General features: G+C 42.7%; 1 protein-coding gene across 1 annotated transcript in view; it reads left to right on the forward strand.

Moving 5' to 3' along the window:
• Positions 1–7,592, forward strand: part of PATL1 (PAT1 homolog 1, processing body mRNA decay factor) — a 32,833-nt gene extending 25,241 nt beyond the window's left edge. Inside the window, exons 16-19 of the mRNA XM_050758492.1 lie at positions 974–1,129; positions 4,930–5,021; positions 5,116–5,265; positions 5,900–7,592. Of these exons, the coding sequence (XP_050614449.1) occupies positions 974–1,129; positions 4,930–5,021; positions 5,116–5,265; positions 5,900–5,921 (420 nt within the window). The 3' untranslated portion in view covers positions 5,922–7,592. The remainder of the gene's footprint in view (positions 1–973; positions 1,130–4,929; positions 5,022–5,115; positions 5,266–5,899) is intronic.
• Positions 7,593–21,866: the final 14,274 nt, after the last annotated feature.

The following is a 21,866-nucleotide window of genomic DNA, read 5'->3' on the forward strand; positions in this document are numbered from 1 at the left end:
TCTGAAAACACTTCTTTTTTTTTTGAGACGGAGTCTTGCTCTGTTGCCCAGGCTGGAGTGCAGTTGGCTCACTGCAAGCTCCGCCTCCCAGGTTCACGCCATTCTCCTGCCTCAGCCTCCCGTGTAGCTGGGACTACAGGCGCCCGCCACCGCACCCGGCTAATTTTTGTGTATTTTTAGTAGAGCCGGGGTTTCACCATGTTAGCCAGGATGGTCTCGATCTCCTGACTTCGTGATCCTCCTGTCTCGGCCTCCCAAAGTGCTGGGATTACAGGCGTGAGCCACCGCGCCCGGCCACTGAAAACACTTCTTTTGAGACAGGGTGGGTCTCACCCTGTCACCCAAGCTGGAATGTGGTGGTGCATTCATAGTTCAATGTAACCTTGAACTCCTAGACTCAAGCAAACCTACCACCTCAGCCTACTGAGTAGCTGGGGACTACAGGTGAAATTTTTTTATTTGTTGTAGAGATGAGGTCTCACTACATTGTCCAGACTAGTCTTGAACTCCTGGCCTGAAGTGCTCTTCTGCTTGGCCTTTAACCTATCTTAGAGTGCTTCTCACAGTATATTGAAATTGCCAATTAACCCATATCTCCTCCACTGTACTTTAGATCCCTGAGGTTCTGTGTCCTGTTTGCCATTTGTTTTTAGCCCATGGGGCCTGGCACAGTGTAAGCATTTAAAAATATTTATGGAATGAGTTAAAATATTGATGTTTTAGCATAACTCTCGGTATGTATTTGCGAGTGATTTTTTTTTACACCCTTGGTTCACACAAGTCGTGGTGTTTTGAGATGAAAAAGTTCTCAGTAGATAGCTTAGAATTCATTGTTAAGACTCTAGTCATATCTGCCAGACTTGTGCCTTAAGTGGTTGAATATGCAAATGAGCATCCTTCCATCCATGCCCCTGATGGAGGGTAACTGAAGTAACACATGCCAGGATATAATGCTTTTATTTATATTTTGTAGGTGCTGCCATGCTTACTGAGTCCCTTCTCTCTCCTCCTCTATCATCTTCCATCAGTGACTATCACCAGCCTTTTGCAACAGCTAATGAACCTACCTCAAAGTGCAGCTACACCAGCACCCTCCAATCCTCACCTCACTGCTGTGCTCCAGAACAAGGTGATCTTGCCCTCTTCAGTCCTTGAACTTTGTGAAGTGTCTTAATTTGCATTATAGATTAAAATAATGGCTGCTGTATCTCTAGCAACTTGTGAAAAAGGCTTCTTTCAGTCAAGAGTTACATTAAGCTCCTAGTAACAGAGGCTAGAAATAACAGTGGTTTCAACAAAATAGGATTTTATGTGTCTGGTGTGAAATAAATTTGATTTAGTAGCTCCACAGTCATCAGGGATCCAGGCTTTTTCACTTTTTTTCCTCTGCCATTCTTAGCAGTGGCTTCCATGTTCATTATTCCTCATTGTCCAAGATGGCTGTGGAATTCAAGATTCAGCTTTACATCAAGAAGGATGGATGGATTTTGGAGGGCAAAAAGGTGTGGACCAGCTGCCCATCTTCCTTATTGAGACTTTTTCCAGGAGTTCTAACCAAAAACTTCTACTTACTGTTAATAGCCAGGACATTGTCACATGGCCACACCTAAGTGCGGGGAAGGCTAGAAAATACCTTCTAGTTTATGCCATTGTCATGACACATAAGAGTTCTGATAATGGGTAGGAAGGCATATTAGGTAGGCATTTAGCAGTCTCTGTCATAGTAGAATCATCCATTTCATACTTTATTTGCATCAAGTTAAAGATTCAGAGATTCCTAGGAGAAGCATTATATGAAATGAAGAATATGAATTTTTAATCCTTGCCTGCTACTGTCTAGCTTTGTGACCTTGGACAGATGATACCACATTGCTGAATCAGTTTCCTGGTCTATAAGATGGAGGTGATGATTAGACTTCATAGAGTTGTCCTGGTACTTAAATGAGATAACAGTTGTAAGTGCTTCGATATAATACGTGGTACATAGTAGTTACTCATTAAGGGCCATTCTATGTATAGTAGAGATGAAAAAGTGGTCTCAAGGCCTCTTGCTCCTTTGCACCTGAAAACCTGCCAAAGCATGACACTAAAGGGTGGTATATCAGAGGCAGAAGAAGTGACAGTGCCTCCGGGGACATTAGATGGGGTTCTGGAGTGATCAGGAATGTGCCTTTCTGTTATTTGGTCTCTTAGTTTTAATTTTAGTAAAGGCAGTAGTAGTTTTTTTCTGAGAACAACATGAAAAGGGATTTTTTTTTTTTTTTTAAATCAGGGTCTGCTCTGTCACCCAGGCCAGAGTGCAGTGGCAAGATCTTGACTCACTGCAACCTCTGCCTCCTGGGCTCAAGCCATCTTCGCACCTCAGCCTTCCAAGTAGATGGAACTACAGGCACGTGCCACCACGCCCAACTAATTTTGTGTATTTTTTGTAGAGGTGGGGTTTCGCCATGTTGCCCAGGCTGGTCTCTATCCGCCTTCCTCGGCCTCCCAAAGTGTTGGGATTATAGGCATGAGCTACTGTAACTGGCCATGAAGGGAAATTTTGTAGAAAAGTGAGGTTACCTGTCCTTTATGAGTGAGCTTAGAAAGTTGGGATGGAATCCCACAGTACTGCCAGCCTTCCTTTTATGGTCCATTTATAGCTATGAGTCATATATTTAACCTAGATCTTGTCCCTATTTGTATTTTCTTTTTTGAGACAGGATCTCACTCTGTCACCCAGGCTTCAGTGCAGTGGCACAGTCATAGCTCATTGCAGCCTCAACTTTCTGGACTCAAAGTGATCCTCCCACCTCAGCCTCTTTTTTTTTTTTTTTTTTTTTTTTTTTTTTGAGACAGAGTCTTGCTCTGTCTCCCAGGCTGGGGTGCAGTGGCCGGATCTCAGCTCACTGCAAGCTCCGCCTCCCGGGTTCACGCCATTCTCCTGCCTCAGCCTCCCGAGTAGCTGGGACTACAGGCGCCCGCCACCTCGCCCGGCTAGTTTTTTGTATTTTTTAGTAGAGACGGGGTTTCACTGTGTTAGCCAGGATGGTCTCGATCTCCTGACCTCGTGATCCGCCCGTCTCGGCCTCCCAAAGTGCTGGGATTACAGGCTTGAGCCACCGCGCCCGGCCACCTCAGCCTCTTAAGTAGCATGTGCCACCATGCCCAATTGACTTTTTTTTTTTCTTTGAGACAGAGCCTTGCTCTGTCACCCAGGCCAGAGTGCAGTGGTAATATGTTGGCTCACTGCAACTCCTGCCTCCCAGATTCAAGCGATTCTCCTGCCTTAGCCCCCCAAGTAGCTGGGATTACAGGTGCCCGCCACCACACTGGGCTAATATTTGTATTTTTAGCAGAGACGGAGTTTCATCATGTTGGCCAGGCTGGTCCGGAACTCCTGACCTCACATGAGCCTGCCTCAACCTCCCAAAGGGCTGGGATTACAGGTGTGAGCCACCATACCCAGCCTCCGATTGATTTTTATATTTTTTGCAAAAACAGGGTCTCACTATGTTGCTCTGGCTGGTCTTGAACTCCTGGACTCAAGTAGTCCTGCCTTCACCTCCCAAAGTGCTGGAACTACAGGCATGAGCCACCATGCCCATGCCCAGTCCCCTGTTCATTTTTTTTTTTTTTCTTTTGAGACAGAGTCTCCCTCTGTCGCCCAGGCTGGAGTGCAGTGGCATGATCTCAGCTCACTGCAAACCCCGCCTCCTGGGTTCACACCATTCTCCTGCCTCCCCAGTAGCTGGGACTACAGGCACCCGCCACCACACCCAGCTAATTTTTTGTGTTGTTTAGTAGAGACGGGGTTTCACCATGTTAGCCAGGATGATCTCGCTCTCCACCCGCTTTGGCCTCCCAAAGTGCTGGGATTACATGTGTGAGCCACTGCGCCTGGCCCATAATTTTATCCTATGCCCCAAATACTACATTTCCTGATTTTACTGTCTACTAAATAAAACACATTTTTATATATTACTTTTTTTTTTTTTAAGACGGAGTTCCACTCGTGTTGCCCAGGCTGGAGTGCAATGGTGTGATCTTGGCTCACTGCAACCTCCATTTCCCGGGTTTGAGCAATTCTCCTGCCTCAGCCTCCCAAGTAGTTGGGATTACAGGCATGTGCCACCATGCCTGTCTAATTTTCTATTTTTAGTAGAGATGGGATTTCACCATTTTGGTCAGGCTGGTCTCAAATTCCTGACCTCAGGTGATCCACCCACCTTGGCCTCCCAAAGTGCTGGGATTACAGGCATGAGCCACCACACCTGACCATTTTTATATATTTCATACTCTAAAGCATGTTTCTGAATTTTAATTATAGATACGATATATACGTCTGTTTACCCTTTCTCTTTATTTTTTAGATTTTTATTAACATTCTTTCTAAGACTTTATATTTCCAGAGATGTGCTTTTTAATGAAAAGTTTCCCTTTATACCATGTTTATTTCAGTTGTCCTTATTTGTATATTTTCCTACAGTTTATACCTTGTTTCTTAATTCAAAATATCTTACTGTATTTAATGGTTTTTCTTTTTTTTTCCTGATTTTAATTTCTGTATCAAAGTTGGTCTTCATTGACTTTCCTTTTTAGCCTATTTCAGTTCTCATAAATAAGAGAAAAGTCAAATTCTACATTATCCATGGCAAGGAAAAACCATCTGTTAACCTCAGCATGGGGAACAGAGAGGCGTGTTGGACACCATGACTTTCCATTTCTGTTGGCTGCGCCTGGCCACTGCTATCCCAGAATAAAACCTGGAGAGAGACATAGCCTTTCAACTCATGCTTGTCTGATCTTTGCCTGGTTTCACAGAAAAGCACAGTGGTGAGGTCATTTTGATTTAGAGCCGTTCCCCATCTGATGCCAGGATCCCTTTAACAGTGGTGGAGGAGGTCTAGACGCAGTGTTGAGTTTGATTCCCTCTGTCTTCTCTCGTAGTTTGGCCTGTCACTGCTCCTTATCCTCCTGAGCCGTGGTGAAGACCTACAGAGTTCAGACCCTGCTACAGAATCAACGCAAAATAATCAGTGGTCAGTGTGGACTGTTTCTTCTCTTATTTTAAGTTATTTGAGGTAATCTTTTAAATTTTTGTCTCATAATATTATTATGGGTCTTCCCTGGCAGGACGGAGGTGATGTTCATGGCAACACGAGAACTTCTACGAATTCCCCAAGCAGCCCTGGCCAAGCCAATCTCTATACCTACAAACCTAGTGTCCCTCTTTTCTCGCTATGTTGACCAGCAGAAACTGAACTTGCTGGAGACAAAACTGCAGTAAGTTTGAAACAGGAGAGTTTCACATCTCACTAAAGCTGGGACTTGAGAAGTTATGGTGGGGAGGCTGGGAGCGGTGGCTCACACCTGTAATCCTAGCACTTTAGGACACCCAGGAGGGTGGATCACTTGAGGCCAGGAGTTCCAGACCAGCCTGACCAAAATGGTGAAACCCTGTCTACTAAAAAAATACAAAAATTAGCCAGGTGTGGTGGTGCATGCCTGTAATCCCAGCTATTCAGTAGGCTGAGGTATGAAAATCATTTAAACCCAGGAGGCAGAGATTGCAGTGAGCTGAGATCGCGCCACTGCACTACAGCCTGGGTGACAGAGCAAGACCCTGTCTCAAATAAATAAATAAATAAAAAGAAGGTATGATTGGGGTGAAGGGGGGAATACTGAATTTGGTGGAAGAGATTGATTTTTTATTAACTATTTGTGTCTATCTGTTAGATATAAAACACTGAACTGGGTATGACAGGGCCTTCATAAAAGATGACTAAATGCTAAGAGTAGAGAAGTATCTCGGGTGTTTTGTTATGAGAAGTCTTACAAAGATGTAACTGTAATATGAAAGATTGCCTTTTGTTTTAACTCATTTATACAATTTTCCTTTCTCTCCTTTTACCCCTAGGCTAGTTCAGGGGATACGATAAAAGATCTCGAAATGTGTCCTGTACCTCCTTTTGGCTGTCATCTGCACTGCTGCCATCACCAATGGAGTGTTTTTAATGAGGGAGGGAAGGTAGCTTTTTCCCCAAAGCAAAGTCTTGTGGGATCGATTCCTGTTTACAGGGGTTGTCTCTCTAAATGTCAGATATTTCCCCCCTGCTCTATGAAATTTGGCTGGGTGATACTTCTGCTGGTTTCTTCTTTACCTTCTATGTTACAGTTCTGCATGTCCTACTTTTACTCAGTTCTCAATTTTGCATTTTCTTTGCCCTAGAGACACAAGTGTAATCTCTCCCTTTATCCCACCACTACTCCAGCTCAGAGTAGATTGTAGCCTGCCAAAGGATTCCTTCCCTCATCCTATTGAAGTTGTTTTTTCATTGCCCCATATTAATATGACTATAGAAGAGCCAATTAAGTAGAAATCAAGATATACACACACACGTAGATACACACACACACCCCATAAATGTATCTATGTGGTCTTCAGAGGGTCCTTAAAGAATGAATTTTAGATTGAAAAATATTTAGTTGTCTCATTACTTCCTCTAAACACAAACCAGCTGATGTATTTTAATCTGTTTCTGTTCTATCTTGTAATTAATTTGGTGGGTTCTACTTGTTTTAACATAAATAAAGAGTATGCAGCACGTTTAATAAAATCAGAACTCTTAATTGGCTTATGCCCAAATCTAGGCTGAGAAGTCCTTTTTCTTCTTCCCACCTTTATTTCCTTAGTTTCTGTCCACCTTAATGGAAATAGCACATGGTTATGTCTTTTTCCTGCTACAACTACAGTGTACTTGAGCCTTTCCCTCAAGTGCATTTGAAGTCACCCAGGATGGTCCTCACTAGTAGCCTGCTTTGGCAGTGTGGCTTTTTGCACACTTGCCCTGTCTTCCAGAGACTACTTCAGTAAGCCATGCTTCCTTCTTCCCCACTTTTATTTGGTGTCATGAATAGAAACTTCCAGCTGTAACCATGGAAGCTCAGTTTGGCCTGTTTTACTTTTTAGTCTCCACACCATGGGCAGAACTGCTGTCCTTACTACTTCATCTCACCCAGGTCCCGTTCCCAGGCAGCCAGGGGCCTGGGTTTGAATAATTGCAGGGCCAGCCTGCCATGATCTTTCTCACTTACTCCTCTCCCATTCAGCAATCAACCAGACTAAGGAGTTTTGATCCCTAGTGATTACAGCCCTGAAGAAAATTAAATCTGAATTAATTTTACATGGCCTTCCTGATCTTTCTGCTGTTCTTACCTTTTCGAATGTAGTTGGGGGGTGGGGGGGCAGGTTATGATATTTAAAGAGAATAAACATTTTGCACATACATGTATTGTACAACAGTAAGATCCTCTGTTAAAACCAGCTGTCCTTGTTCTCCATCTCCATTTCTTCCCATGCTGTAACCCCAGGCTCCACCAGCTGTTCCCCAGTGACGTTACCTAGCTTCCCTCTACCGTTATCTACTGACCATTTCCACTACACGCCTTTCCTACCTTCCCTTCACAACCAATCAAGTGAATACTTGATTATTATCTCTTCCTTACTGTGCTTTATCTTTTTTGTTTTGTTCTAATTAATGAAAATAAAAGTTTCTAAATTTACATTTTTATAGGGTATTGTAAATAAAAAGAAATTGTATACTTAAAAATGAGTGCCTGCATTTCTACTTTGTTACCTCAGAATATGATTTTTATGTGTCTAGCATATTTAGATAGACTGGCAACTTGATGTTGGAGATTAAAGATATTATTACCTATATTTTTACCTTTTTAATTTTGTTGCAAAGAAGACAAATATTTTTATATAGTAACTTTTCTTTAAAAATCTAAGATGCTTTCAGTTTCTCCTCCCCCCATTTTAACTATATGACAAAATTATAAATTGTAGTAGATAAACTGTAGTTTGTCTTCTCCATCCTGCCCATCTCTGGGCACTGAGGAATCTGTCCCCCTTTAAGAGACTCATGTAGCCCAATGAGGCATTCAGCTGCCTTCATGGATAGTATGTACTTAGTTCTGAGCATATTGTATTTCAAAATTCATCTCTTCAAAGGAGATGGGAAAAGGTTGGTCATTCTTTATAGTAAATTTATTTTTATTATTTCAGACTTGAGTATAATTTTTACTCTAAAATGCTCAGGATAAAAGATTCAGCAAACACATAGAAAGGGGCAAAAAAAGTGGGGTTTTGTTTTCAAGACATGGTCTCTGTTGCTCAGGCTGGAGTGCAGTGGCACAGTAGCACAATCACCACTCACAGCAGCCTCAATCTCCCAGGCTCAAGCGATCCGCTTCAGCCTCCCGAGTAACTGGGACTACAGGTGTGCACCACCACACCTGGCTAATTTTTACACTTTTTTGTAGAGTCGAGATCTCCCTATGTTGCCCAGGCTGGTCTCAAACTCCCAGGCTCAAGTGATCCTCCCACCTTGGCCCCCCAAAATGCTGGGAGTACAGGTGTGAATCACTGCACACAGCCTGAAGGTTTTTTCTTTTTTTGAGACGAGTTTCTCTGTCACCCAGGTTACAGTGCAGTGACACAATCACGGCTCACTGCAGCCTCTACCTCCCAGGCTCAAGCAGTTCTCCCACCTCAGCCTCCCAAGTAGCTGGGACTACTATAGGTGGGTGCCATCATGCCCAGCTAATTTTTTTGATTTTTAGTAGAGATGAGGTCTTGCTACATTGCCCAGGCTGGGCTCAAACCCCTGGCTCAAGGGATTCTCCTGCCTTGGCCTCCCAAAATGCTGGATTACAGGAGTGAGCCTCCAAAGTTTTAAATGATAGAGACAGGAGATCATTTAACATTATGAGGTGCCTACCTATATAAAGCTTTTTTTTTTTTTCCCCTGATGAGGAGATGGGTTCTTTGAGGTTCAGCAGTAGCTTGCAGAGGTGACACAGGTAATGGGCAGCAGAGCAGGAGACTCATACAGCATATTATTGCTATAAGGAAATAAAATTATCTTCCAGTAAAAGATTTATTCACACCTTTTAACATGAAACAACACAAGGTGTTAATAGATAGCCCCGCTTTGTTAGACTGGACTGGCCCAAAGATGCCCCTACCTTCACAGTAGACTAGATTCCAAAAGTCAGACGTGAAGAAATCCCTAGAGATCATGTAGTTCAGTCCTCACAATTTGAGGAAGCCAGATCTCTGAGAGAGCAGTGACTTGCCCAAGGTGCCACAGCTGGCTAGTAGTAAAGCCAAGAAAAAAAACTCATGTGAGGCCAGGTGCAGTGGCTCATGCGTGTAATCCCAGCACTTTGGGAGGCCAAGGCAGGCAGATCACCTGAGGTCAGGAGTTTGAGACCAGCCTGGCCAACATGGTGAAAACCTGTCTCTCCTAAAATTACAAAATTAGCTGGGCATAGTGGCACATGCCTATAATCCCAGCTACTCGGGAGGCTGAGGCAGGAGAATCACTTGAACCCGGGAGGCAGAGGTTGCAGCGAGCTGAGATTGCACCACTACATTCCAGCCTGGGGAACAAGAGCGAAACTCCATCTCAGTCTCAAAAAAAAAAAAAGAAAAGAAAAGAAAAATTTATACATGGTATTTTACTGTGTTGCCCAGGCTGGTCTTGAACTACTGGGTTCAAGTGATTCTCCCGCCTTGGGTTCCCAAAGTGTTGGGATTACAGGCATGAGCCACCGTGCCTGGTCACAAATGACTTTTAAAAGTCATGAGCCACCATGCCTGGTTCTGGGCAACATAGTAAAATCCCATGTACAATTTTTTTTATTATTATTTCTTAAAAAGCTGTTTGTAAACCTCAGAGTAACTAATGAGGACAATATTAACTTCAAAAAAAATTTAGTGATGCACTAAAATAATCTACAAGAATAAGACACAGAGTTGAAAACTGATACTAATGCAAGTAATATCCTGTGTAAGAAAAAGAAGGCCCTGATAAATACATAGGTAATTAACCCTAATGGGTAATAGGTACAACCTTGTGAATAATCATTCACAAAATAAAGTACAAGTGAATAATATTAAGAACCTCACCCCCACTGGTAAACAGAGAAGTAAAAAGTAAATGTTTTTAACCTACCGAGTTAATAAACACTTTAAAAATAATGTTAGTGAGAATTTGGTGCTGCCACTCACTGGCGGGGGTAAATGTCTACCTTTCTGGAAAGTGCTTTCACCGTGTGGAGCACTTCAAAGTATTCTTAGCCTTTGAACAATGACTTTGGCTTTATAAATCTAAGGAAATATAACAAAGCAATGGTACTTACCACAGCTTTACTTATTTTATTTTTGAAGACAAGATCTCGCTTTGTTGCCCAGGCTTTAGGGCAGTGGCGCAATCGTAGCTCACTGCAGCCTTGAACTCCTGGCCTCAAGCAATCCTCCCACTCCAGCCTCACGAGTGGCTGGGACTACAGACACATGCCACCTTGCCCAGCTAATTATTTTAGTTTTTGTAGAGACTCTGTTACCCAGGCTGGTCTCAAACTTGCCTTGGTCTCCCAAATGATTCATTAGAGGCATGAGCTATTTCACCCAGTCAGCTTTACTTATAATAGAAAAATTAGAAATAATCTAAATGTTCAACATTACAATAATGATTAAGTAAACAATGATCCATGTGTTGTGGACAATTAGGCAGAATATTGGACTAGGTGCAGTGGCTCATGCTTGTAATCCCAGCACTTTGGGAGGGTAGACTTTGCAAGACTTTGCAAAAACATTTAAAAATCAGCCAGGCATGGTGGCATGTGCCTGTACTCTCAGCTAACTCAGGAGGCTGAGGCAGGATTGCCTGAGCCCAGGAGTACGAGGCTGTAATGAGATTCAGCCTGGGAGACCGAGCAAGACTCTGTCTAGAAAAATTTAAAAAGGCAGAATATTTAATCATGGAAAATATTTGATATAGTATGGTGAAAAACCATATATATGCTTTGAATCCAATTTTTAAGAAAAATGCATGTATGAAGAAAATATTGGAAAGATATGTTTCTAAAGATTACTGGTATCTGTAGGTGATGGGATTATGGAGAACTTTCTTTTCCTTTTGGCTTCTTGATAATTTTCAAGTTTTCTATAGAGAAAATGTATTGTTTATGTTCTTAGAAGAAAAAATGTTTTTGAAGAAAAAGTTGTTTTTGAAGAATTTAGTTACATAGGAAAATGTAAGAATATAATGTTAAGTAAAAAATAGGTTCTGTATATGTACATGACAATCTCTGTGGAGTAAAAAATATATGGGAGGCTGGGCGTGGTGACTCACGCCTGTAATTCTAGCACTTTGGGAAGCCAAGGCAGGCAGATCACTTGAGATCAGTAGTTCGAGACCAGCCTGGCCAATATGGCAAAACCTCGTCTCTACTAAAAATACAAAAATTAGCTGGGTGTGGTGGTGTGCACCTTTAATCCCAGCTACTCGGGAGGCTGAGGCTGGATAATCGCTTGAACCCAGGAGGTGGAGGTTGCAGTGAGCCAAGATTGTGCCACTGACCTCCAGGTTGGGCAACAGAGTGATACCCCGTCTCTCTCTCTCTCTCTCTCTCTATCTATCTATATGTTTTATATTTTTTACATATATATGTCTATATCTATATGTATGTATATATATCTCCATATATATACACATATATATATATGGGTGAGAAGAGTGAAATCAAAGATGATCAAATAGTGGTTGCCTTTAAGGAAACGGGCTGTGGAGGATTTTGTGAGTAGGTGATTGTTCCTGCTTTTTCATATTTTCCCAATTTGTCTTCAATGAGCATGTATCATAACCTTAAAAGGGGGATATTATCTTAAAACTGCTAAAGATAGGCTGGGCGCGGTGGCTCACACCTGTAATCCCAGCACTTTGGGAGGCTCAGGCGGGCAGATCACCTGAGGTAGGGAGTTTCAGACCAGCTTGGCCAGCATGGTGAAACCCTGTCTCTACTAAAAATACAAAAATTAGCCGGGCGTGGTGGCACATGCCTGTAATCCCAGCTACTCGGGAAGCTGAGGCAGGATAATCGCTTGAACCTGAGAGGCAGAGGTTGTGGTGAGTGGAGATCGCGCCATTGCACTCCAGCCTGGGCAACAGAGCGAGACTCTGTCTCAAAAAACAAAAACAAAAACAAAACAAACAAACAAAAAAAACACTGCTAAAGATAGTAGCTATTTCTCGTTAAAAAATAAGTCCTAACTTTTTAATGATCACCATTCTGACTGGCATGAGATGGTATCTCATTTTAATTTTGATTTGCATTTCTCTAACGACCAGTGATGATGAGCATTTTTTTTTTAGACGGAGTTTCCCTCTTGTTGCCCAGGCTGGAGTGCAATGCACGATCTCAGCTCACCACAACCTCCACCTCCTGGGTTCAAGCAATTCTCCTGTTTCAGCCTTCTGAGGCATGAGCTACCACGCCCAGCTAATTTTGTATTTTTAGTAGAGACGGGGTTTCGCCATGTTGGCCAGGATATTCCCGATTTCCTGACCTTGTGATCTGCCCGCCTCAGCCTCCCAAAGTGCTGGGATTACAGGCGTGAGCCTCCGCACCTGACCTCTACTATAAACATTTAAGATGATATACCAAGTGGGGGATCAAAGAACCACTTTAACAAATCCCCAAATATAGCTTCCATATTTAAATTGCATTTTTTCCAAACTGTGGCTGTTAAATCGCCCAAATTGCCCTGCTAAACATTAGGAAGGACAAGACATGACTTTCTGAAATTTTTATTTTTTTTTGAGACAGAATCTCACCCTGTCGCCCAAGCTGGAGTGCAGTGGCACGATCTTGGTTCACTCCAACCTCTGTGCCTCCTGGGCTCAAGTGATTCTCCTGCCTCAGCCTCTTGAGTAGCTGGGATTACAGCTACTGAGATTATGCCCAGCTAATTTTTGCATTTTTAGCAGAGATGGGCTTTCACCATGTTGGACAGGCTGGCTTCGAATTCCTGACCTCAAGTGATCCGCCCGCCTTGGCCTCCCAAAATGCTGGGAATACAGGCATGAGCCAGTGCGCCTGGCCAACTTTCTGAATTTGACAGCCGTATACTTTTGGGGGGCCGTGAAGTTCTTTGTGTGAGAAGCAGAACTGGGAAGACTGAAGGGGTCTTATATTTTTCCTCCTCTCCCAGCTATGCTTAAATACATTTAATATTGTGGTCCCTGAGAACTTAGCATGTGGGTTTTTAGGAAACAAGTCTGGGTCTGGGAAATCAGTATCTTAAAATCACCTAATAGCATTTTGACCTTCTTCCTTCTTGCATCAGAAACACAGTTGTGAATAGATTGCAGGTCTCATGACAGCCTCTACTTTGCTTCTTATTTTGCAAATGTTGCACGTAAGGCTGTTCTGAGGAGCTCGTTTGTTATTCAACATGACTCTCCAAGCTCTCAGTTCAGCCAAGTTCATTCTCCAAAGCAATATTAACCAAAATCAGACTTGAGATCTGTGAAATACCTAGCAGGGAGCTAGGTCATCAGTGACACATGTACTTTGCCAGTTGTGAATATAAAATTTGTTAAATTACTTAGATTGCCCTACTCTAACAAATGAGAAACAAATCTGCATATAACTAACAAAAGGAAGGTTTCTCAAATTTGACCCCCCAGAAAAAACACTGCTAACAGTTTAGTGTATTATTCTCCAAGTGATGTCTGCATGCACATGCATACATACATAGAATTATAGTTTTACTTTTTTCTCTCTTAATATATCATGGGCATCTTTCTGTGTTGGTATATAGAGAGCTACCCTGTTCTTTTCTTTTTGATACAGGGTCTTGCTCTGTTGCCCAGGCTGGAGTCCAGTGGTGTGGTCGTGTCTCACTAGACCCGCAACCTCCACCTCAGCCTCCTGAATAGCTGGGAGAATAGGTGTGCACCACCATGCCTGGCTAATTATTTTATTTTTTGCAGAGACAAGGTCTTGCTTGTTGCCCAGGCTGGTCTCAAACTCCTGGGCTCATTCAGTCCTCCCAACTTGGCCTCCCAAAGTGCTGGGACTACAGGCGTGAGCCACTGTACCCAGTCCCCCGTTCTTTTTCATAGTTGTATAGTATTCCACTGTGTACCATTATGCCATCATTTATCTGATTGTTCTCCTGTTAATAGGATTCAACCTTCAAATACTTTTTTTCAGTTACGGTTGTTCATCTAACAGTAACAAAGGTAAACTCACAATGTCACATTTCTATAGTTATTTTGTAGTGTACAAAGAACACATTCGTATTCCAATTCAGTCTTCTCTATAACCTTTTGAAATAGGATGGGCAACTATAATTGTACGGTACCAAAACTAGATCAGCAAGACCTTCCAGCTGGTAAGGACTAAAACTGGGATTTAAACCTTAAGTTTTGAGCTCCATTTCTAGTGTCTTGGCTGCAAGAAGGCTCCTATTCCTGGACCCGTGCTTTGGAGGAGCAGCTGAAAAGCTGCAAGGCTTTAACATTGCATCTGCAAACTCTTCTGACTGGATTTTAATGCCTTCATTTTTGGTAAGCACATTAGGCAATTGCCTCTCAGTAATGTCAAAAAGGGAGCAATTCAGTTTGTAATTATCAGGACCAACTGCAATATATAAGGATCAGAGTCACAGCGATGCAGCTGTCAGGCATCTTTATGGTCTTTTTTATTTAAACATCATCTCGGGAGGGCAAAAAAAAGACTCCTTGCTTCCACTCTTCCTCATTCCCAGTATTTTAGAATGTACTTTTTACATTAGATATATTGTCACAGCAATTGGTTTTTTCATAAATTCTCTGCATTAATATGGGAGCTTCACAAATACAGAAATAGTCTATCTTGTTCACAGCTCCACAAGCCCAGCACAAAGTCAACACCTAGCAGGCATCCAACAAATACCTGGTCATGAAATAGTTTTGTTATTAAGAAACAAAGCTGGCCAGGCCCAGTGGCTCACACCTGTAATCCCATCACCTGTAATCCCAACTTAAAATTCAAAGCTGGGCACAGTGTCTCATATTTGTAATCCCAGCACTCTGGGAGAGTTAGGTGGGCAGATCACTTGAGATCAGGAGTTCGAGACCACCCTGACCAATATAGTGAAACCCTGTCTCTACTAAAAATACAAAAATTAGCCAGGTGTGGTGGCTTGTGCCTGTAGTCTCAGCTACTTAAGAGACTGAGGCAGGAGAATCGCTTGTACCCGGGAGGCAGAGGATGCAGTAAGCTGAGATTACGCCACTGCACTCCAGCCTGGGCAACAGAGCAAGACTCCGTTTCAAAAAAAAAAAAAAGAAAGAAAGAAAAAAAGCTTAGCTGGGTGCAGTGGCTTACCCTTGTAATCCCAGCACTTTGGGAGGTTGAGGCAGGAGGATCACTTGAGCCCAGGAGCTCAAGACCAGACTGGGAAACATAGCGAGACCCCCATCTCTACAAAATTTTTAAAAAAATTAGCCAGGCATGGTGGCCATGCCTATAGTCCCAGCTACTTGGGAGGCTGAGGTGGGAGGATCACTTGAGCCCAGGAAGTTGATGCTGCAGTGAGCTGTGATTGTTCCACTGCACTCTAGCTGACAAATGAGACCCTATCTCACAAAAACAAAGGAAGGAAGGAATGCAGGGGAGGGGAGAATAGGGGAGGGGAGGGAAAGGGAGGGGAGGAGAGGGGGTGGGAGAAGGGAGGAAAAGAGGGGAGGAGAGGGGAAGGGAGAGGAGAAGGCTGGGCATGGTGGCTCACACCTGTAATCCCAGCACTTTGGGAGGTCAATGTGGGTGGATCATATGAGGTCAGGAGTTCGAGACCAGCCCGCCAACATGCTGAAAACCCATCTCTACTAAAAAGATAAAAAATTAGCTGGACATGGTGGCAGCACCTGTAATCCCAGCTACTTGGGAGGCTGAGGCAGGAGAATCGCTTGAGCCTGGGAAGTGGAGGTTGCAGTGAGCCGAGATCGTGTCACTGCACTTCAGCCTGGGTGACAGAGTGAGACCCTGTCTCAAAAAAAAAAAAAAAAAAAAAAAGAAAAAAGAAAAAGAAAGAAGCAAACAAACAAAGCTTAAACAAAGCTTAAAGAGATTATTCAGAGAATAGAGCTCGATGTAATAAATTAATCTCTGTGTACAAGACTCATTTCAAAATACATTGTCACTCATGTTATCACAACAACCCCTAGATCAGGAACAATTGGATAACATAAGTCAGTTAAGCTCTTGTACGTCCCACATGACTCCAGATACAGTGGTGACAAAGACAAACTAAACCCCTATTCTGGTGCAGTTTGCATTCTGAGGGGGATACTTACAATGATAAGTGCTAAGAAAAGAACAAAGTGATTCGAGTGGGGGAGATGTACTTGTACTGTAGACAGAGTAGCCAGGAAGGCCTCGATAAGCAGGTGACATTCAAGCAGACATCTGAATAATGAGAAGAGACAGATATGCAAAGGTCTAGGAAGAGCACCCCAAGCAAAATCAAGCAGGTAGCCAAGCCCCTGAGATGAAAATGAGTTGGAGTTCAAGGAACCACAGAAAGTCAATGTCACTAGAGTGAATGGAGTGGGGCAGAGAGTGACCACGCAGGGTCTTGAAGGGATTTATTGTTATTGCAATGGGAAATCTTTGCAGAGTTTTAAGTAAAAAACACAAAACGTCATATAACTTATACTTTTAAAAATCACTCTGCTGTATGGAGATGGAAATAAACAAAAAAAGGGAGCACTTATCAGAGAGCCTCATATTGTCACTGGTCTACAGGATGAATCTGGGCCTTGAAAAGGCAAAGTGACTGAGAGAATAATTTTTTTAAACATAGATTTAGCAACAAGCAAAAAACAAATATTCCAATTTAAAAATGGGCAAAGGACATGAACAGATACTTCTCAAAAGACGACAGAAAAATGGCCAAAAAACATGAAAAATGCTCATCATCACTAATCATCAGAGAAATGTAAATCAAAACCACAATGAGGTACCATCTCAAACCAGTCAAAATGACTATTATTTAAAAGTGAAAAAAAATAACAGATGCTGGCGAGGCTGTGGAATGCTTATACCCTGCTGGTGGGAATGCAAATTAGTTCAGCCACTGTGGAATGCAGTTTGGAGATTTCTCAAAGAACTTAAAATGGAATTACCATCTGACCCAGCAATTCCATTACTGGGTATATACCCAAAGGAATATAAATCATTCTACCAAAATGATACATGCACACATATGTTCATCTCAGCACTACTCACAATAGCAAAGGCATGGAATCAACCTAGGTCCCCATCAACAATGGTGGATTGGATAAATAAAATGTGGTGCATATACACCATGGAATACTACACAGCCATAAAAAAGAGCAATATGATATCCTTTGCAGGAACATGGATGCAGCTAGAGGCCATTGTCCTAAGTGAGTTAATGCAGAAACAGAAAACCAAATACTGCATGCTCTCACTTATAAGTGGGAGCTAAACAATGAGTATACATGGGCATAAAATTGGAACACTAGACACTGGGGACTTCCAAAAGTGGGGGGAGGGGTGGACATGGGCTGAAAAACTATTGGATACTATGCTCACTACCTGGGTGACAGGATCATCTATACCCCAGACCTCAAAATCACATAACACACCTGTAAAAAACCTGCACATCTGAATCCAAAATGAAAGTTGGAAAAAAAATACATTTAAGACAACAGTTACTTTTGGAAGTCTTTAGGGGAGTGGTATTGGGATAGGATATAGAAAACTGGTCATTTTGTATTTCTTATGCTGAGTGGTGCATTGAGCAGTATTGGTTTGACTATTGTGCTTTGTAACTTTCACATATCATATGTATCCTGTGTATGTTATGGGCTAAATTGTGTCCACCCCCAAAAGTCTTATGTTGAAGTCCTAATCCCCATACCTCAGAATGTCACTCTATTTGAAAATAGGTTCTTTAAAGAGTTAATTAAGTTAAAATGTAATAGGCTTATGTTTGAAGGAAGGAAGAAAAGAAGAGAGAGAGAATATGTACATGTGTCCAAGATTGCAGTGAGTGAGTGGCAGACAAAGAAAACCTGATTACAATCATTTTCCACCATTTCTCTATCCCGCAAAGAATAAGTAGACATGTTGTGTGTGACTTCCAACAATTCTCCCTAAGGGGAAGGCACTACACTTTTGTCCTCTTTCCTTCCCTCTTCTTGCTGCTTAGAATGCAGATGTAACAACTGAAGCTCTAGCAGCCACCCTGGGGCAAAAGGTAATAACAGAAACAACATACAATGGGGAGAAAGAAGTCTGTGTCTGGCCAGGCAAGGTGGCTCAGGCCTGTAGTCCCAGCACTTTGGGAGGCCAAAGCAGGTGGATCACTGGAGCCCAGGAGTTCAGGACAAGCCTGGGCAACATAGCAAGACCCCATCTCTACTAAAAATACAAAAAAAAAAAATAGCCATGAGGCTGAGGTGGGAGGATCCCTTGAGACTGGGAGGTCGAGGCTGCAGTGAGCCAAGATTGAACCACTGCACTCCAGCCTGAGTGACAGAGTGTGACCCTGGCTCAAAAAAAAAGAAGAGTCTATGTCTCTGAAGACTTCATTTGAGTCACCATTCCAACCTCCAAATTTTTTTTGAATTTAATTTAGTTTTATTTTATTTTGCTTTATTTTGAGATGGGATCTCACTTTGCCGCCCAGGCTGGAGTGCAGTGGTGCAATCTCAGCTCACTGCACCCTCCACTTCCCGGGTTCAAGCCATCCTCTCACCTCAGCCTCCCAAGTATCTGAGACGATAGGCACGTGCCACATGCTTGGCTAATTTTTTTTTTTGAAATCGAGTCTCGCTCTATTGGCCAGGCTGGAGTGCAATGGCACGATCTCAGCTCACTGCAACCTCCACCTTCCAGGTTCAAGCAATTCTCCTGCCTCAGCCTCCTGAGTAGCTGGGATTACAGGCACCCACCACTGTGCCCAGCTAATTTTTGTATTTTTAGTAGAGACGGGGTTTCACCATGTTGGCCAGGTTGGTCTTGAACTCCTGACCTCAGGTAATCCGCCTGCCTCAGTCTCCCAAAGTGCTGGGATTACAAAGGTGAAACACTGTGCCCACCCTTGAATTTTAAGTTATGACAAATTCTAGGGAATTCTAGAAGCTCTAGCAGCCACCTTAGGGCAAAAGGTAATAAACCATATACAAAGGAGGAGAAAGAAGTCTATGTCTGGCCAGGCATGGTGGCTCAGGCCTGTGGTCCTAGCACTTTGGGAGCCTGCATTTTCTCTGTGAAGTGCAAAGCATGATTATCAGTTGTGAAACAGAAGGGTTTCTGTGACATTTGGTTTAATTTTGATGACAGAAAATATAATACATCTCGACTCCTAACTTATTTGGATTGTTTTGTTTGTTTTGAGACGAGGTCTCACTCTGTCGCCCAGGCTGGAGTGCAGTGGCATGATCTTGGCTCACTGCTGCCTCTATCTACCAGGCTCAAGAGAGCCTCCCCCAGCCTCCTGAGTAGCTGGGACCACAGGCATGAGCTACCACACCTGGCTAATGTTTTGTATCTTTGGTATAGACGGGGTTTCGCCATGTTGCCCAGGCTGAGCTCAAGTGATCTGCCTACCTCAGCCTCCCAAAATTCTGGGATTACAGACATGAGACATTGCACCCGGCACCTCAAATTGTTGTTGTTTTAAAAATGATTCCAAGGCACAAGTAATATTAGGGACTATAGCCCTATTCATATCTGTGTTTGAGTGTTAGCTTCACCTTTGCAAGTTACTTTATTCATGAATCTCAGTTTCTCTCCCTGTAAAAGGGGAGATAGAACAAGTGGGATTATGACAAAAAATTGATATTTGTGAAAGTGCTTAACAGTCAATAAAAGCTGGCATGCCTTCATTATATTAATCCATTTTAACCTCACATAAAGTCCCAGTATTTCCGGGTTTTTCTATGGTACGTCTAATGCCCTCAAGAAAGACGTGTGGGTCCCCTTAGGGTTAGTTACATTGTGCTACAAAGATAGTCTTGCATAATTAGTAATTACAGTCAGCATTTATGATTTACCATATGCCAGACACATTTCATGTATTTTTATTTAATCCTTTCCCAAAACTTTGAGAACAGATGCTGTTAGTATGGTCATAAGGAAACTGGTGAGAGGTTAAGTAAACAGTCCAAGATTGCATCACTTAGTCAAAACAGGATTTGAAGTGAGGTGGTCAAGATCAGTGGTACATCTATATAATGCAATACATAGAGGAAACTTAAATGCATACTACTAAGTGAAAGAAGCCAATTTTATTTTATTTTATTTTATTTATTTTTAAAAATGGAGTCTCGCTCTGTCGCCCAGGCTGGAGTGCAGTGGAATGATCTCGGCTCACTGCAACCTCCCCTTCCCGGGTTCAAGCGATTCTCCTGCCTCAGCCTCCTGAGTAGCTGGGACTACAGGCATGCACCACCATGCCCAGCTAATTTTTGTATTTTCAGTAGAGATGGGGTTTCACCACGTTGGCCAGGATGGTCTCAATCTCTTCACCTTGTGATCAGCCTGCCTCAGCCTCCCAAAGTGCTGGGATTACGGGCGTGAGCCACTGCGCCCGGCAAGAAGCCAATTTTTAAAAGATTTCTTTTCAAACTACAGTCAGCCCTCCATATCTGTGGGTTCTGCATTCATGAATTCAACCAAGGATCAAAAATATTCTCCCAAAAAGAGATGCTTGTGCTTGTACTGAACATGTACAGACTTTTTTCCTGTCATTATTCCCTAAATAATACAGGATAACAACTATTTACATAGCATTTATATTGTATTGGGTATTAGAAGTAATCTAGAGATAATTTGAAGTATAAGAGAAGATGTGTATAGATTATATGCAAATACTATACTATTTTGTATAACAGACTTGACCATCTGTGGATTTGGGTATTTGCAGAGAATCTTGGAACCAATTCCCCATGGATACTGAAAGACAACTGTATGTGTGTGATTCAAACTATATGACATTCTGGAAAAGGCATAACTATGAAGACAGTAGAAAGATCACTGGTTGCCAAGAGTTAAGGAAAAAGGAGGATGAAGAAGTGGAGCAGAGAGGTTTTTCCGGACAATAAAACTAATCTGTATGATATTATAATCCTGGATAAATGTCATTATACATTGTCAAAACCCATAGAACGTACAATGCCAAATAAACTCTAATATAAACTATAGGTTTGGGGTAGATAATGATGTGTCAGGCCGGGCACGGTGGCTCAAGCCTGTAATCCCCGCACTTTGGGAGGCCGAGACGGGCGGATCACGAGGTCAGGAGATCGAGACCATCCTGGCTAACATGGTGAAACCCCGTCTCTACTAAAAAATACAAAAAACTAGCCGAGCGCGGTGGTGGGCGCCTGAAGTCCCGGCTACTCGGGAAGCTGAGGCAGGAGAATCGCTTGAACCCGGGAGGCTGAGCTTGCAGTGAGCTGAGATCTGGCCACTGCACTCCGGCCTGGGCGACAGAGTGAGACTCCGTCTCAAAAAAAAAAAAAAAAAAAAAAAGATAATGATGTGTCAGTGTAGATTCATCAATTTTAACAGTTATGCCACTCTGGATGTTGATAGTAGGAGAGGCTGTGCATGTAATTTTATAATTTCAGCTCAATTTTGCTGTGAATCTAAAACTGCTCTAAAAAAACATAGAGTCTATGTAAAAAAATCATGAAAGCAAAAATGTCCAATATTTTGGTGTCTGGCAGGTAAACCAGTATGGACTGAAAAGAGTTGTAAAAAGTGGGACAGGAAAGCAAGATTAGGACCTGGTAGGGAAGGGCCTTAGATGGCAGAGTGAGCTATCAGGACTTTATCCTATAGACCAGAGGGGGGTCATTGAGGATTACGGAGCAAGAAACTCAGTTAAGAACAGACTATTTTAAGAAAATCCAACTGGGCGTGGTGGCTCACGCCTGTAATGCCAGCACTTTGGGAGGCTGAGGCAGGCAGATCGCTTGAGCTCAGGAATGCAAGATCAGCCTGGG

Source organism: Macaca thibetana, chromosome 14 (genome assembly GCF_024542745.1).
Source record: "Macaca thibetana thibetana isolate TM-01 chromosome 14, ASM2454274v1, whole genome shotgun sequence".
Taxonomy (NCBI): domain Eukaryota; kingdom Metazoa; phylum Chordata; class Mammalia; order Primates; family Cercopithecidae; genus Macaca; species Macaca thibetana.